Source organism: Corapipo altera, unplaced genomic scaffold, assembly GCF_003945725.1.
Source record: "Corapipo altera isolate COAL_440 unplaced genomic scaffold, ASM394572v1 68, whole genome shotgun sequence".
Classification (NCBI taxonomy): domain Eukaryota; kingdom Metazoa; phylum Chordata; class Aves; order Passeriformes; family Pipridae; genus Corapipo; species Corapipo altera.
Window position 1 is genome coordinate 5,630,613 of NW_020884919.1, and position 17,770 is coordinate 5,648,382.

The following is a 17,770-nucleotide window of genomic DNA, read 5'->3' on the forward strand; positions in this document are numbered from 1 at the left end:
AAGCTGTGAACCAGCATGGCACTGCTCCCCTGGCAGCCATGGGGGGGACAGGCAGCTCCAGCCCAGCCCCAGCTTCCACACTGGCTGGGGAGGAGGACAAACCTCAGCCTTGCCTTCATCCCAAACTGGTGCGATGGTGTCGTCCGGAGCAGGAGGGGAAAGGCAGCGAGAAGGGGCTGCCTGGACCTCCCAGCAAGGGATGGGTTTCGTCACAGTCCTGGGAAGATGCTCACCTCCAGGCTTTTCCCAAAGGGCCTCCACCTCATTGAAAAGGCACAAGTGGAGGAGCTTCTCCCCAGTGTGTGACCCCCACATCTCCAAAGCAGCCTCAGCCCTGGCCCTCCCCAGGCAGCCTGACCCCACGACACAGCACTTCTTGGTGAGGGGTAACTCGCCTCTTCCCTCTGTATCCGCAGCAATCCAGTGTACTCGTGCACTTCCCACGTGTTTCTGTCACAAAGCTTATAAGCAGAAATATTTTTCTTAGTGAGATGCCAAGAATGTACCCAGCAGCTCCCACAGCTTGGGTACATTAACAAAAGCACACGTGGGCAGTAGGATTTCCAGGAAGGAACACTATCCTTGAAGTAAGCTGCAAAATGTGTTTTCTGGAAGAAAGCTTTTAACTTGAGACTACTAGTCAATCCCCCCCCGTCCAGCTGATGGACTCTTGGATACATTCATACACAAAGAGCACGAGGAGTCAGGAGAAATCACCAAGAGCCACTGGATAACCCAGCTAACAGGTTCTTCAGCAGGAACGTGCCCAGGAACTTGGAGTGAGCACAGCTTTCCTGATATGTCAGTGATAATCACTAGGGGCAGCTCTTTTCCAATGGGAGCTTCCCATGCTGAGCTCTGTGGTGACCCTGCCTGAGCCAAGAGTGGTGCCAGGAAAATACCTGCAACTTTAATGCTTTAAACAGAGCATTTCTAACAGCATTTCTAGCATTTTTATTTCATAAATACCATAGGGTTAACAGAGGGTTAGGGAGGAAACATGCCTTCTGACAAGGTGCACTTAACAGTGAAAGCTGAGGCAAAGTTCAGAAACTAGGGATTTGTTTCTGCTCTCTCCCCTTGTTACAGTTGTTTCCCATTAAAGGCAGCGGAGTCTGGAAGCACACACATTGTTCTTCAGGAATGGGCTCTTTATCTCCATCGTGTCACTGGCAGGTTGTTAGGAAATGCAGCCTGCAGTGAAGCAACACAAAAATCTTATGCCTTATTTAAATAATGGTGTTCATTGCCTATTAAAATGTAACTTCCTGCTTTAAAACAGGATTAATTAAAATGTACAAGAATGCAATTCAGTTACATTTTATGCTTCAGCCCAGCACATACTTTTCATCACTCATTCCCAGAAGAAGTATTAAGGGTAGCACAGCATTTTCAGTTCTACCATTAAAATCACAAATGAGTATCAAGCCTGTTCTTTTCAAAATCTTGGCTCGAGTATCACCATTGTTAGATTTTTCATAACATATTACTTTGGCCATTACTGTTTTGCAAGATAATTGTATCAGTGATCTAACTTTTGACAGGATCCAAAGTGGCTGAAAATAGTTCACTGCAGCACCTTTGTCTTTTAAAGGCCATTTGGGGCTTGTTATTTTAATCCTTGTGCAGTCTGATTTATCACTTCAAACATCTGTCAGCTGTGCTTTGTCTTGAAATTGATAGTGATAGTGTTACTGATTTTTCAACAGCAGCTGGTAGAGGTTCATTAGTTAGGCTCTCAAAGGGAGTAGATAACTGTAATATTTTTCTTTGTTAATCATCTCTTACATGTTGTAATAATACTGAGTTTGAAATCTGCTAGAAATGCACAGCCTCTCTCTGTTTGTAACTCGTCAGAAGCATCCTTTTATTCTTTTAATCTGGCTCGATTATTAAAACTCTCCTCTTCATAATGCAGTAAAAAATTGAATAATGGCACGTGAGTAGGAAGAGAGAAAATCCAGCCTTTGCTGTGCCATACTGAGCGAGGAGGGAGGTCATGGGGGTCTCAGAGTCCACATCCAAATATGAATCAACTCCAAAGAGGAGATTAAGGGCTGTTCCGTAATTGATTTTTAGTTTAAACTCTACAAGGCATACAAAACCTCATGACACCTTCAGTAAAATTAGGTTCATTTCTAACAGATACAGCAGTTTTCTGTAAATGCACTTTCCCTGCCACATAAAATAGCCCTAATGGTTAACTATGATTCTTAAAACATTTCCCCCCCAAAAAAAATCCTTGCCAGCCTGCCTCCAGCTGAGCACCACAGTGACTCCTGCTCAGAGCTTCCAGGGACCTGAGCATCTGTGAACTCTCCTGCAGCTGAGAGCGTATCAGTGCTACCGCTGGTTCCACCGGCAGCGCTCACCAACAGATAATTACCGCTTGAAATTAGTATTTTAATGAACTGATCTCAGCAAACGTAAAGTGAAATCTCCCAGGCATTAAAGAAATAAGCAGGAGGGGAAATTATTAACTGTAAAGTTCAACAGACGGCTGGTCAGCAGGCACTGTCTTGGCAAAGGGGTTGAGTGTTCCCGTTTCCATCTGCAGGAAGAGGCTGGTTTGGGTTTTGCCCCTACAAGCTGCCTCAGTTCTTAGGGACAGGGTTTAGTGGGGCTTGGCAGTGCTGGGTTAATGTTTGGACTTGATGATCTTAAAGGTCTTTTCCAACTTAAATGATTCCATGAGCAGCACCTGCAAGTGGAAGAGTGACTTCAGGGGAGATTGAAAACACCTGGGACATCTCACAGGCTTTCCAGGTGAATAGGAATGTCTTCTAAATGTCTGCTAAAAGTAACTAAATGCCAGACCTTCATCCTAAAAGGACAAGTCTCAGTCCCATTAAGATAATGCATGTACTAGATAATAAAAAATAGTAGTGAAGCTCAGTTCAAAATAGATTGCAAGAGCACAGCCTGAATTTCAAGGAAATGTGTAGGGTGACTGAAAAAACACCTGAGAATCAATGGGGTTTATATATGTTAACAGAGCATGAACTGTGTTTTCTTCTTAAATATAGACAAGTAACTTGGGGTGGTCTGCATCAAACACCACGGTCATGCCAGGCCTAGGGAGAGGAGTGTGTGGAGAGCAGGAACAGGCACCTAGAGGTGAAGCCCCCTGCCAAAAGAAATGTGACCCCCACACCAGGCTTAACATGTGCTCAGGCAGCCAGTAGACACAGGCCATCACCTAACAGGAACCCGTATGCTCAGCTCAGGTTTCATCCTCTCCCTCTCAGTTCCCAGTGTCAGAAACTACACTGGAAATAAATGCATAATGATTTTTGAAGTCAGAGTTTCTAAACGTCTCTGTGGAGAAGTCCTTCAGAAGTCCCTCCTGGCTAGAACACTCCATTTGTATGTCACAGATTCGAAGACCTGTTTATTTACTGAAGGACAGTTGATCACTAACATAGTTCAGGACACTGTGTAGCCAGGCAGGTGGATACTCACCCACCCCACCACAGCATTGCCTTGCCTGTCCTGTTAGGAACCAAAAATTCTTCTTGAACATTTCATATAGATTTATATATACATATATTTATATGTACATATATTTTTATTTTTATATATATATATATAATCTAAGCTTTCTGTATCTACCATAACTGAATTAGATATTTTTATACAAGACTTTTTTCAGAATTTCACAGAAAGGTTTACATTTAAATTACTTCCCCACCCTTAAAGAATTAATGTCTCATATATAGTAAAGGAGTAAAACTACTTAGTGATATCAGAAAAAAATTATAAGACTTACTCCTACACAAACATAAAGAAAAGATACCTATTTTTTATCTCAAATATCTCTGTTTTAGATTTAAGGGGGAAAAACCCTAAGAGTTTAAGTCTTCAAGAATAGAACTGGTACACATTTTTTGGCAAGAAACATTTCTCAGAACAAATTTTCTGTTCTCTCAGCAAAAAGGTAGATCAATTCAATTCATGGATATAATTTAAAAGCTATCTATGCTCTAAGCAATTTATCCAATTGAGGCTGGAGGGAACACTTCAGATAACCTAAAACTACTCATCAGGGCTGTGAGAAAGACAGCACATACTTCCCACAAATACATTTTTGAAACAGGAAATCTTTGGACGCTTTATTTTTAATTTTCACTCTTTTCTTCTGCTGCTTCTTCCTCCCAATTTTATTTCTTTACTGAAGTGCTGTTTTAGTAAAATACTATTTTGCTTAGTTGTACAAATTGGAGAATTTTCAAGTGATTTTTTTTTTCTGTAAAATACAATACTGAGTTTGAAGTCTAAGTTTTGTTTAAAAAATATGCAAATAAATTGTATCCAGAATTGGATATTTCTCCCAGCATATCTCTTTTAGATCTGTATGTTTGTCTGTGGGTTATTTGGATGTTATCATCTCATATTCTCATTAAACTAAAGATTTCTACCTGCACCCTCCCCAGCCTTTAGGCGTATATAGATACAGACAGATCTTTCTCTCTCAGATCTTTTGAGGAGCCCCTTTCAGCCATGCACCACAAACTGCCCTTCATCAGCTTCCTGCTCATCTACCTGGAGAGCAGAGGGGAAATTCACCATATTATAGAGTGGGAAAATAGTGCTGAGTCAAACACTGGCTCTCATGCTTCCAGTTTATGTTTTCTGACTTACCTTCTAGGACAGTTTGAATCTCTTGAAAGGCTAAAAGCGAGGGAAAGCTTCAGGCTCACCCTTATTGTCGTGTCTGGCTGAACATGAGCAGCCAGTATGTGCCAGGGTGGCCAAGAAGGCCAGTGGCATCCTGGCCTGGATCAGGAATAGTGTGGCCAGCAGGATTAAGGAAGTGATTCCTCCTCTGTACTTGGCACTGGTGAGGCCACACCTCGAATGCTGTGTCCAGGTCTGGACCTCTCAATTCAGGAAGGACACTGAGGTGCTGGAGAGAGTCCAGAGAAGGGCAATGGAGCTGGTGAAGGGTCTGGAGCACAGGTCCTGTGAGGAGCAGCTGAGGGAACTGGGGGTGTTTAGCCTGGAGAAAAGGAGGCTCAGGAGTGACCTTATCACACTGTAGAACCACCTGAAAGGAGGTTGTAGCCAGGTGGGGGTCAGTCTTTTCTCCCAGGTAACAAGTGGTAGGAAAGAGGACATAGTATTAGGCTGCACCAGGAGAGGTTTAGGTTGGATATTAGGAGGAATTTTTTCAGAGAAAGGGTGATTAGACTTTGGAATGTGCTGCCCAGGGAGATGGTAAATTCACCGTTCCTGGAGGTGTTTTAGGAAAGACTGGATGTGGCACTTGGCACCACGGTCTGGTTGACATTGGTCAAACAAATCAGTGATCAGTGAATGGTCATAGGTTGAACTTGATGATCTCAGAGGGGTTTTCCAACCTAATCGGTTCTGTGATTCTGTGTTACTGTGTTGTGTCTCTCAGGTATTTAATCTGTACTCTTGTTTAGCGGTATTAGTTGACTTTCAGACAACATGTCAGAGAATATTAACACTGATACACAGTTTAGTCTGTCATTTCTTCTCTTTCCATCACTTTCCTGTTGCACCACTTGGACACTTCCCCAGCAACGCTTTGGAGGACACCCTGTCACCAGTCATGGGTAGCAGGACATGGTACAGGAATGATCACTTCCCTTCCATCGGCGGAGATGCCAGTACAGCATCCCTCTGCAGAGGGGGAATTACTTTGTAGGATGCATTAGCAGGATTACTGCTGTGGTTTAGTTGACGTGGTGGTATTGGGTCAAAGGTTGGACTCAATGATCTTGGAGGTCTTTTCCAACCTTAATGATTCTATGATTCTATTTACAAGCAGAAAATTTAATGGGCTGCAAGGTTCAATCATGAAGGCTTTCTTTTCTGCTGAAGCAGCTTGTCATAGTTTTAACTACAGGAGACAGGGCAAAGTTGTTAAAGTAATCCAATTATATTAGTCATTGAACAAGGGGTTTCTGAGTGAAAAAAAAAAAAAGGTAGCAATAGCTGTATGAGCCTTTAAAACTTTTCAAATTACAACCTCACTAATATATTTGGAGGACTTCAAGAAGTCTGAGTACCCTGCCACCATCCGTCCAGAGATCAGCACTCCTGACTCCCTGTTCTGTTTTCCCCCCATATGGATATCTTTGCTCAGTTTGTCATGCTGAACTATACAGTCCCTCTTTATCACCTGTTTCGAAATGAGACAGAAATCAAGCAAGTGGACTCTGAATTTCTGACTTAATTTTATCTTTGCACCAGAGTATTTTAAACAGTCCATCATTGCCCACAGGAGAGAGAAAGCCAGGCACAACAACCTGCTGGTGTTTATTTACAGTTTAGCAAGGGAGAGGTTGTGCAAGTGCAGGAAAGTGTTTCAGTTGCCTGGAGTGAGGGCATCCTTAGTTACAAGGTTCAGTCTCTCTTCTGGATATTCACATCCCACCACCCCCATCAGCATGAATATGACCAGTAGTCATATTCCAATCCCATTTGTGCCTGTGTGCTGCTCACAGCTCTCCTTTCTTCCAGGTTGCAAGCTGGAAGCACTGCTTCCAGAGCCAGGTAGGGCACACAGACCCTGTGCTCAGCCCCCATTTGAGATGTCTTTTGTCATTTCTTTTGTTTTTCAAACTTGATCAAAAGTAAATCCCTGCTCACTCTGTCCTTCCCCACAGCCCAGCTCTCAGTGGATTATGGAATCATAGAATAGTTTGTGTTGGAAGGGATCTTAAAGCTCATCTCATTCCAACCCCCTGCCATGGGCAGGGACACCTTCCACTAGATCAGGTTGCTCAAAGCCCCATGAAACCTGTCCTTTTTGCTTCATTGAAAAGCAGCTTCTTGATATTGGGGCAGGCTGACCCACACAATTTTGTTTTCTCAGGGGAAATCCATAAGCTTCCCAGCAGAATTTTGGGGAGACAGGATCAAAAATTAAAAATTTCCAAGCAAAATCCAGAGGATGTGTTTGGGCAGCTGAAGATTGAGGATTATTAAGGATTTTTCTGCGTGGTAGCCTAAGTTGTTAATTCACAGCTTCTACTCCTAGCAGAAGCAGCAGTGGTAAATGAAAGTTAATCCATCTTTCAATCATGAAAGCACACAGGCTGATAACATCCTGAAAAATAGGGCTGTGACTTGATGGAACAAACATGTTTCTTTTATACAGTTCTGCTGAAAGATGTTGCTTAACTCCCAAATTCCTCGAAGCATCCCTGACAGCAATCACATCTGCTGCCATAAAACCCACCACGGCCTCTGTCTTTGGAAAAAAAAAGTATTTAATAATCAGTAAAGTTCAAGCTCAGCTTTTTGTGATGAATTATTAGAACCTGTCATCATTTTCTTGGGGGAAAAAAAAAAGGCTAAGAGGCTATAATGGAACACAATTTTATGTTTTTTTCCATTTAATTGATGATGGGCTGAGTTTTTATTAATATTTCTGGGCTCCAGCATAAGATGCTGAAAAAGCTAATATGAGATCATTGTATCTGGTTAATGTGTGTGCTTTGCAAAATTGATAAGGCCTGTCAAGACATAAATTATTTAATATTTGATAAATGTGTGGAAATCACTGAATTTTCAAACAGATAAAGCAGAATTATTTCTCTCCCCCTCCGTGCACCTCCTTCAAACTGGGGCTTTTGTGCAGCTGCTTGATGATGCTGCATTATCCTCATGGCCTGTGAGGCTCCAAAATCACCACGGGGAAGCCAGAGAAGGGTCCTCTGCTGCTGCAGAGGGGACACAAGTATAAACCCATGGGACACTCAGGCACAGAAGCAGCAGAGGAATCGTCCCCCAGTATGAATTGTTCACTGGTGTAACTGGGAGCAAGAGGAGGTGACTGAACACCACCTCACTCCCACCACCCCCTTCCTCTCCAGCGGTGGGATAAAAAGCTCCGGGCAGCACCAGTGAGTGGCCAAATGGTGCTTCAGAGCTGTTTATTCCAACAGACTGGTTCATTTCAGCTAATTGCCAAGAGTTTTTAAATGGTTCCTGGCAGGGGTGAAGCCAGAGGAATAATTGCTGGTGATTGATGAATAACCTGGATAAAATTCCCAAAGCATCAAAACTATTAACTCTTGCACAGGGACACCTGCTTTTATTTAGAGCCTTGCCCACAGAGAAGGACATGGGACTGAGTTCCAAATGAACCCAAATTTGGGCAAATAGAGAAAATAGAGCATTTATAGATACCAGTGTCTCAACAATGCAGGCTCATTTCTCAAAAAATATCTCATGGCAAATGTTATTTAACCCTGTGTGGCTTAGCCATGGTCAGGATCATGCATGGAAGAGGGAGGTTTTGAAGAGTAATCACCACCTTTCAGAGAAGGGCACAGCAAGAAACAAAGGTTTAAAGTTTAAAACTCCATAAACATAAACCACATCACAGTGGTTTGAGCTGTTCTCGTGGCTTACATAGCAAAAGAAAACAGCAAGGCACGCTGTGGATACAGTGCATCTGGATGGGTCCCAGAATGTGCTTCTTACTGGAAAACATCTGTGGGCTAATGGAAATTTTAGGGTAACTGGGTACCCTTTTACAGCCTCTGTAATAGGGGAAAAGATTAGGTGATTTCTTCTGTTTGGAAATTGATGGTTTGGAAGGAATGGGAAAATGCAGGTGCAGCAGAGGAGAACTCCAGCAGTAGCCATCTATTTAAATGGACACACTAACCTCCCTGAGCTAGTATTTTTCAAATACCCTACCAGCAATATTTTTCACTATAGAGATGCATTATAGTGAAATGGAAAGATGCTGAGGAAGTATTTTTTTTTCCAGGATGTGCTGCATTCTTTTAATACAGATTTTTTTTTATTGTCCGGAAATTGCTAAAGCAACGTGAATAAACATATGAACAAAGCGCATAGGCCTGTCCTTGCTAGGAGCAAAACCTGACCATCAAGGCCTTTGGGTTCTCTTATACTGCAGAAAGGTTTATTCAAAACAGGGAAAAAAAAAATCTGCACACCACAAAGGTTTTACATCACAAAAGCACAATTATTACTCACATTTCTGAACAATGCCCCCTCCTTCCTGCTCCTGCATCAGTCACTGAGCAGAACAGGGCGGTTCTTTGTTAGGCACCTGTTTACTAAACATTTGCAAAACACAACTAATGTACCACCGGAGCCCACAAGGTCCCTTCCCTGCAGCCCACTGAGCTGACAGCTCTGTCAGCCTCGGAATCTCGCTCCTCTAATGAAATCAGTGAAACAAGACAGCACCAGGATGGATCAGAGTCAAGAATTAAGGCTGCGCAACATTGGAGAATCCCATAGCCTGAAAAGTAGTTCAAAGAGGAGGAGGAAAAAAATACTTAAGTGTAAGATACAACTTTTAGCAGTGGCTGGTGATTGCTGTCTGGGCTTTAAACAGGAGTATTACGTCCTTATAATTCAACTTATCAATGATTTCATGTTCCCCTCTTATGAAAGCTGTTGTATTGCCATGTGAAATAGCCCAGGTCACTGTAGCTCCGGGGGTGTGTTTCATTATCCCATGAGTACACCTCATTTGGTGTAACACATACATAAATAAAAGTAGTAGTAGCCTAGCACAATGCAACTCTGCAATTTCACCATCACGGTTTTGAAATACTTGTGTCCTAATACGTTATTGACGTGGCAAACCCACCTGCTTGTAGCATGCATTGATGTTTCCCACCCTTCCGCCATCCCAGACCTTATACCCACATATTTCTTCTTTTTCTATCAGAGCCTTCAGCAAAGCACCGTCGGGAAAGCAATGCCCTGCTTTCTCATTTGGAGTGAGAGCCCCCTGAAGAGACATACATTGAGCATTAGCCGTAGCACATGACTCAGTATCCTCTAGATCTCCTCATAAAAGGCGAGAGGAGAAAAGCCAAAGAGCCATTGCAGGGATTTCAATAAACATTGCAGAAGACAAGTAGCCCAGAAGGACAACTGAGTGTGTTCCTGTGCCCTTGCCAGAGGACAGTCAGTGCTGGGTACAGACACAAGCAAAGCCAGAACCTCCTGTGAATCAAACAGCTTCATTTCTACATCATTTCACCTTAAAAATTTCCAATCACTTTTCCTATGGCTCAGTTACTAACAGCAATACCAGCTATAGGTGCCCATGGTTTGAATGGCATTTTAAGTAGCACATCATTTAGCTGTGCAAACAAGGAGGAAAGTTTCTGATATTCCAGCACTGCCAGGCCCCTGGTCCCAACTGCAATTTGGAAATGCAGCAGAAAAGTCTCTTTTCTGTGCTTCTCAAGGCCTCAGGTCAGATTTGGGGTGAAGGATGGGTGAATGATGGGTGAAGCACTTCTTTCTTCATCTGAGCAGTCACTGCTTTGCAGCAGAGAAGTGGTTTTCCTAGTAGTGGGGGTGGCCAGCTGTCCTCAGCATCACCAGGCTGATTTTGGGCTTGTGCAGGCTTAAGAGTGGCTGAAAAAACAGAAATAAACACGGCAGAGCTTCACCAGGAGTTTACCATCACAGTGGAAGTGATGCTTCCCCCAGCATCATTATGACAGTGCTATTTGGGCCGGTACAGATCAGCATCTATCACTGTTTCCTTTAGAATCTCCTATTTTCCCAGGTTCATAGCTCAGCCATAAAAAAATATAGGATAGAGGCAGAAAGTTGACATACAAGGTCTCAGGCTGAGAGTGATCACTGTTGTCTTTTCTTCCCTCCTTTTTAATCTGAGGAATGAAATAACATATTTCTGCAGAGACGCACCTGACCGCTGCATTTCCATCCAGCCATGGATTTATTTATAGTGATAAATAAGTGAGAGGACAAGTGGAATAACCTTAAGCTGAAGGAGAACAGGTTTAGATTAGATATTAGGAAGAAATTCTTTACTGTGAGAGTGCTGAGACCGTGGCACAGGTTGCCCAGAGGTGTGGCTGCCCCATCCCTGGAAGTGTCCAAGGCCAGGTTGGATGGGGCTTGGAGCAACCTGGGATAGCAGACTGTGTCCCTGCCCATGGCAGGGGTTCGAATGAGGTATATTTATGATCCCTTCTGGCCCAAACCATTCTGTGATTCTATGATTTAGCAACAGCAATTGCTGCCTTTCAACATTCCAGCTGTGAACGTTGCCACTGTTCTTAATTTAATCTTAATTACTGCATTAGGGGTGATCAGGAAGGACATGTGGTAAGTGGATTGGGGCTCTGGTTTGGAGTCTATTGCTGGAGAACAGGCCCCAGTGAAGATTAAAGGCTTTGGAGTTTCTGATCTTTTCCAGATAACTAAATGAAAAACTGCAATTTATAGAAATAAGAGTTGGATATTATAGAAATGGAACACTTCTAGGAACTAGAGGCGCAGAAGATCCCTTTGGGATCAGGAGCAGAGGGAAAAGCAAGCCCAGCATTGCAGTTTCCCTAGTGAGACAGGAAGCACAAAATCCCACCCCATGTAATTCAGCGTCTGTGCTCAATGCTTCGACTGCTTTAGGCAAACTTCCACCTCGTAATCTTGCTACTGGATACTGAAAACCCCATCCTGTGTGTTACTTATATTGGGATCCACCACCTGGATCCTGGCACTGCCAGATCGATGATGAAGCAAGAGCAGCATTTTGCCGGAGGAAGGGGCAGTAGCAGTTTATCATGAAGGACATGAGCAGGACAACACTGTCCTTTTTTCTTTCCATTTTAAGCATCTCTTTGTTCTGTTCACATATTTTATAATAGTTGCGGATGAAAGAGTTTTTCTTTGTCCATTAGGATGATGGTGTAGGACAGTCCTGAAGACAACAAACCCTGAAAACACATTCTCCAAAGCTTCCATTTCAACCTAAAAAGTTAGATGATTATTTCAAGCCCGTTGAAACACAGATCCTGCTTCTGACCTCTTAAACATATGCTCCAGTTCTGCATTTTCAACAGGACTTCTCTGCCAGAGTGAACAGGAAGAATATACTTGGGAAATGTGCCTCTACATTCAGTTGGGAATTTGTTGTTGCATGTTTAACTCTGAAATCTAAGGCCATTCTGTTGCTACCAGAAGGAATTTTTTGCTTTCTAATTGCAGACTTAGCTTAGCCTAGTCACGGTTCCCAAAACTGAGCTGTTCTGCGCGCCTGGGATTGCTCTGCACCTCTGGAAGGCTGGGCCTTGCTAAACACAGGCAGATGAGCAGCTGAAATCAGCACACCAAAAATATGATTATTTTTATTGTGTCAAGCTGCGAGCACAAACACGCAGGCTAAGTTTGGAAAAAATGGAGAAGGCAACACCAGAAAGACAAATGTACACTAAACAGTTCAGGACACAATTATTCCAGCAGAACAGGATTTTAAGCCTGAAGCAGTTGGGAGATTAAGTGGGGAGAAAAACAAAGGGGAATGGAAAATCCCACTTTTCTATTTCACTCCATCTTTTAGGAGATGGGCCACTTTGCTCTTCAGGTTTTCCACCTTCTTCAGGCATGTTTTCATCTAACAAATCTGTGAGCAGAGGGTGTCTGTCTGCTGTTGCACATCACAGCCATCAGCCTGTCCAGAGGTTTATTCATTTGCCCAAGTGAATGGCTCCTGTTGAGATTTTTGTATCTTCTACAGGCTATTTTGAGTAAGATCCTTGAGCTTTCATAGGGCAGTAGAAATTACTAATTACAGTAAACCACCTGTGACTAGACTGATACAGACCCTGCTGGTGTAAAAATAAATATTAATGGCTCCTTTTCTATCTCGACCATTTTATTTTCACACTTTACACAACTCCCTCTCTCTGTTCTGAAACAGGTATTCTGTGATGTCAATCAGGTTGTACAAGCTGCGGACGTGCTGGACTGGGAAGACAAGGATGCTGCAGAGACACTGGTTGACAACGTGGTCCACTCCAGGATGGTCAACCCCTTACGCCTGTTTGTTAAGCCATCTCCAGTACTGAAACATGGCCAGGTGTCCTACTCAGACAGCATAGAAAACTTTTGGGATTGGTTGTCCAACATCACGGAGGTTCAGGAATCTCTGGCACGAACTAAACGCAGACCTATAGTAAAAACTGGGAAATTCAAGAAAATGTTTGGATGGGGCGATTTCCACTCTAACATCAAAACTGTTAAGCTGAACCTCCTGATCACGGGGAAAATCGTCGATCACGGCAATGGGACCTTCAGTGTTTATTTCCGACATAACTCCACAGGTCTGGGGAATGTTTCTGTCAGCCTGGTGCCACCTTCCAAGGTGGTTGAGTTTGAACCATCTCCACAGTCAACGCTGGAGACCAAGGAATCCAAGTCCTTCAACTGCCGAATCGAGTACGAAAAAACAGACCGCGCTAAAAAAACTGCCTTGTGCAATTTCGACCCTTCAAAGATCTGCTACCAAGAGCAGACCCAAAGCCATGTCTCCTGGTTGTGTTCCAAACCCTTTAAGGTCATCTGCATTTACATCGCTTTCTACAGCGTCGATTACAAACTGGTGCAGAAGGTCTGTCCTGACTACAACTACCACAGTGAGACGCCGTACCTGTCCTCCGGCTGACACAGTGCAGTCAGCATCAGTCATAAAAATAAGCATTTCCACTAACCTTTTGGAGAAGAATATGTTTTTCCTATCAGGTTAAAAAAAAAAAGTCTTTAAAAAACTGTAGCTGTGTTTGTGCTGTATCGTAACTAATCAAACTGTTTATGTAACAATCATTTTCATTTGAGACCGTTGCATTTTAGCTCTTGTCGTCATCCATAAGGGAACTGCCAGGCAGGCACGTGACAAAAATCAAACAGAATTATGTCTGAAATGAACGTTGATCTTGAAAGTCACTTTTTTAAACTACTTCATGGCAGAGAGGTTGTCTTTTACTTAAACTGGACAGCACTTAGCGGGATCCTATTTCTTATTGGGAACTTTAGGTGACAATATAAAGAACAAATGATGAAGCAGCCTCACAGCTACTCATATAGAAACTCCAAATAAACAGCTTTCCCACTGATTTCATAAAGAATGTTACAGAGAGGGCTCAAGTAGTCAAGTCCAAATACTAAGAGGAATTGCTAAATCTAGGACAAAAAAAAAAAAAAAAAGGAAAGGAATCTGCATTTTTATGAGTTGTGGTAGCTGTAGGTACTCATTGAAGTGAAGAGTGAGTAGTTCTTCCTTCAGCCTTCTTACCCATGGATATGCAGTGATGTAATTAGACATCGATGAGCTTTAGTTTTTCAGACCCCTCAGGTGTGCACTTGTGGTGTGCATTCCTTCCTTCTGTGCTCACCACTGGTTTTGATTCTTCTCAAACATTCACATACACACCAGTGCTAGTTTTACAGCAATAGAGAATATATAAATACCTTGGAAAAGGGTGATCTCTGTTTAAGTCAACCTGGTGTAGCAGAAGGTGTCCCGTGGTGCAACAAGATAATCTTTAAGGTCCCTTCCAACCCAAACCATTCTGTGATTCCATGAAGTCTGAGGACTGTAACAGGGGCTGACTTCCAAGCAAAGGAAGCAATTATTTTGCTATCCAGTCTCTTAGCATTATATGTTGCAGCAAGGAAAACACATCACAGCACAAGGATACCTAAATGACAAGCAGCTTTCTGCTTCATGGCACCAATTGTCTTCCTTAGCAGTGCACTGCACACCTTGAGTCAAAATACCAGCCACGACAAAGAGAGAGAGCAACAGAAATCTATGCATCTTCACCTCAGAAAGCAGGTTTCAAACTATTAATATAAATATTCAGCCAGGCTTTCCCCTAGTGCAGAACAGAATCCCTCCAGTGCAGTTAGAACAAGGGCTGGTCCAGCTGTGGTTGTGCTTCAACAGGACAGGTGTTGTCCCACCACAGTCAACAGCAGTTGGCTCTGGCAGTGCAGGTTCCAGCATCATCCCCCGCGCTTTCTCTGGGTATTGATCCTGCTGCTGCTGCCAATTTGCTCTCATGGCCCTTTGTGACAGTTTGATGTCACAGGTACTGTGGAAGAAGCTGGCTGAGGAAGTGCTTTTTATTGCCTCCAATCAGACCTGCATGAAGGGTTCAAGAAGTTACACATGGCTTAAATAAAGCACTATTAAAGTACTCTGTTTGAGTGATGTGCACATAGACAAGTGACTATGGCAGCTTGGAAGGACTCACTCATGAGATTAATTCTGATTTCCTTGGTAGAGACTCACAGGAAAATTACTCTGTTAAAAATATACGACTAACTGGCTGATTTGTTTTTCTCTTTAGGTGACAAATTTAAATGTGTGGTTTAGTTTGATCAATAATCTAAATGTTTTCCTTCATCTTACTTCATACAGAGTCTCTCCTGGTCTATAATGATGTTTTTTTAGTTGGCCTATTCCTGTCAATTCCTACAAGTTGGTCTACTTTGTATTCTGTATAGCGTGTCCTCGCTCCAGCTGTACATGAGCTTGGATTTATTGCTACGAGTTCAGTGGTTGGTGCTTTTGTAACTTAGCTGTAAGCCATGATTTTATTGCCATGTATTTTTACTCAGCACTGTAGGCAATTAAAAGAAAACCCTACATGCTATTTATTGTAGAGTATGTGGAAACCATGTATGTATATACACTTAAATATGTGTACATATACAGCACATATGTGTACATGTATTTGTATGTAAATAAAGAGAGTTTACTAAATCTGGCACTTGCTTCTGGCCTATTTGATTTTTTTTTTTTTAAATGTTGCATATATAAAGACACAAAGGCACAGCAACACGTCACTGAACATTTTTCCCCAGCTGGAATTTGTTTTTCTAGGAGGTATTTAAATATGTGCTATGGTGAACTGTGTGCAGGCCTGGGCAGAGTTCAACAGTGTTCAGGTGATATTTGAGAAATGAAGTGCATGTTTTGACGAAGACAATCATGAACTGTTTAATAATTGTGCAAGTGAAGGGGTTAGTTTAAATTAGACAACATTCCCAAGCGGGAACATGCTGGGAGACACAGCAGGCCACTGCTGATTCAGCCCTTGCTCAGTTTCACATGGAAACAGGAGCTGGATTCTCCTCCTCCACAGACATCCTCTGGCTGCAGCACAGACACCTCCCAGGCTGAGGTTTCCAGGCCTCAGGAAAACAAAGGATGGAAGAAACTCACACTGCTCTCCTGCCTTGGCTCAAGGAGTCAGCCTGGCAGCCAGAGCAGGAGCAGAGGGAGGGAGCCTTGGTACCAAACTCCATCACACCCGAGAACTTCCCACCACGCTTTTTCCAACCGCAATACTGTACAAATCAACTTCAAAGCAATATTTTTTTTGAGATCAGTTTTGAGAAAGTCACTGCAAAAAAAAGCACTTACAATCTTATTGCAGTCAAAATCTGATTAAGAAGAAATTATTCACACCAAGCAAAGTAAGCAAAACACAGTCCAACAATGACAGATTTGATTGGGTCAAATTTCACACTTCCCATATAAACAGAACTAACTTTGATTTCATTTCACACAGAACAGGCCAAATTTTTAAAACATTTTTCTGTATAACAGGTGATTACTTCAGGCAAGTTTCAAATCTCAGTGACTGTTCCTCTTATGGCTCTTATTCAAAGGATTTTAAATCAAAACCTTCAAAGATTAAATACCATTTTTGGAAAGAGTTTCAAGTGGGCAATGACAACTTATGACAGCAGCAACTTAATCTAGAAGCTTTTAATATACATCCCATATTCAATACAAATCTCAACAGGATAGTTTTGCACACATTTATATCAATGCAAATATCATAGAATCATAGAATATCTGAGGTGGAAGAGACTCACAGAGATCATCAAGTCCAAGTCCTGACCCTGCACAAGACAATTTCAAAAATCCCACCACGTGCACGAGAACATTGTCCAAGCACTCCTTGAAGTCTGGCAGGCTTGGTGCTGTGACCACTTCCCTGGGGAGCCCATATTAAATCCATTAAATAAGTATTTAAACTTCTTCGTAAATACATATCCCTACTCTTCTCACCATCCATGGATATTCATAAAAAAAATCCCAATAAAAAGCTCATTCATGACATGCATACAAGCATCAACTTTTTTATTTTGGCCAGCATTCTGTACAGAGCTGCAGGGACTGTGCAAATCCATATTTTTAAAATCATTTCACCTTGAACAAGGAAGTAATTTAGTTTGGTTTTCCTTTTCCCCTGAAAGATTTTGTCCTTTGTGCCTTTGAATCTCCCTGCAGCTCTCACCAGTGGTCAGATCCTGCCATGAATTCCTCGGCCTTGGTCACTGGATCCCCGGCACTGAGGGCTCTCTGCCCACATGGCACTCCCTGAGCCCTTACACGAGGTGCCCATGCTGTACCACAGAACCCAGCAAGGCAGCAAACAGCAGAGCTGAGTGTTGTGTGCTCTTTTTAGGGAGAATTTACTGGGCAGTGCTGAACAAGCAAATCCCTGAATTATCCTGATGCAACTGGAAAAACTCTCACAGCAACTAGGAAAGGTGTTCCATGCAAATCAGCATCCAGTGCTGCTTTCCTTTTTAAATTGTAATTCAAGGACATTAGAATTTGCTATTTGTTTTATGCTCTGTTGACCAGCATAATCTGGATAATGTTTTATTTATAGTATAATAATGATTTGTCATTAGCACTGTCTCTATTCAAATATGCACAGTGGAAAAGACAATAACAAGCTGCAATACACTAAGTAGCTCAATGAAACACACATCAATCAAGTAGATTTTTAGCTGTAGGGTGTCTCATTTGAAAAACTAGACTTTGCCATTCCCATCCCTCCCTCATAAACACCTCTTGCAAGCACCCATCAGAAGCAGCATTCTTCTCTCAGAACTGGCAAATAAATTGGGTTTACGAAAGAGGAGTTGAATTGTCATGAAACAACCCACTTCATGTCAA

General features: G+C 42.5%; 2 protein-coding genes across 3 annotated transcripts in view; one reads left to right on the forward strand and one right to left on the reverse strand.

The window, feature by feature from the left end:
• Nucleotides 1-15,557, forward strand: part of NXPH2 (neurexophilin 2) — a 38,287-nt gene extending 22,730 nt beyond the window's left edge. For both annotated transcript variants that reach the window (XM_027656228.1, XM_027656229.1), the window contains exon 2: nt 12,707-15,557. In XM_027656228.1, the coding sequence (XP_027512029.1) occupies nt 12,707-13,450 (744 nt within the window). In that variant the 3' untranslated portion in view covers nt 13,451-15,557. The remainder of the gene's footprint in view (nt 1-12,706) is intronic.
• The window catches only part of SPOPL (speckle type BTB/POZ protein like), a 63,341-nt gene continuing 46,701 nt past the window's right edge, over nt 1,131-17,770 (reverse strand). Inside the window, exon 11 of the mRNA XM_027656227.1 lies at nt 1,131-1,194. Coding sequence (XP_027512028.1) covers nt 1,167-1,194 — 28 coding nt within the window. The 3' untranslated portion in view covers nt 1,131-1,166. The remainder of the gene's footprint in view (nt 1,195-17,770) is intronic.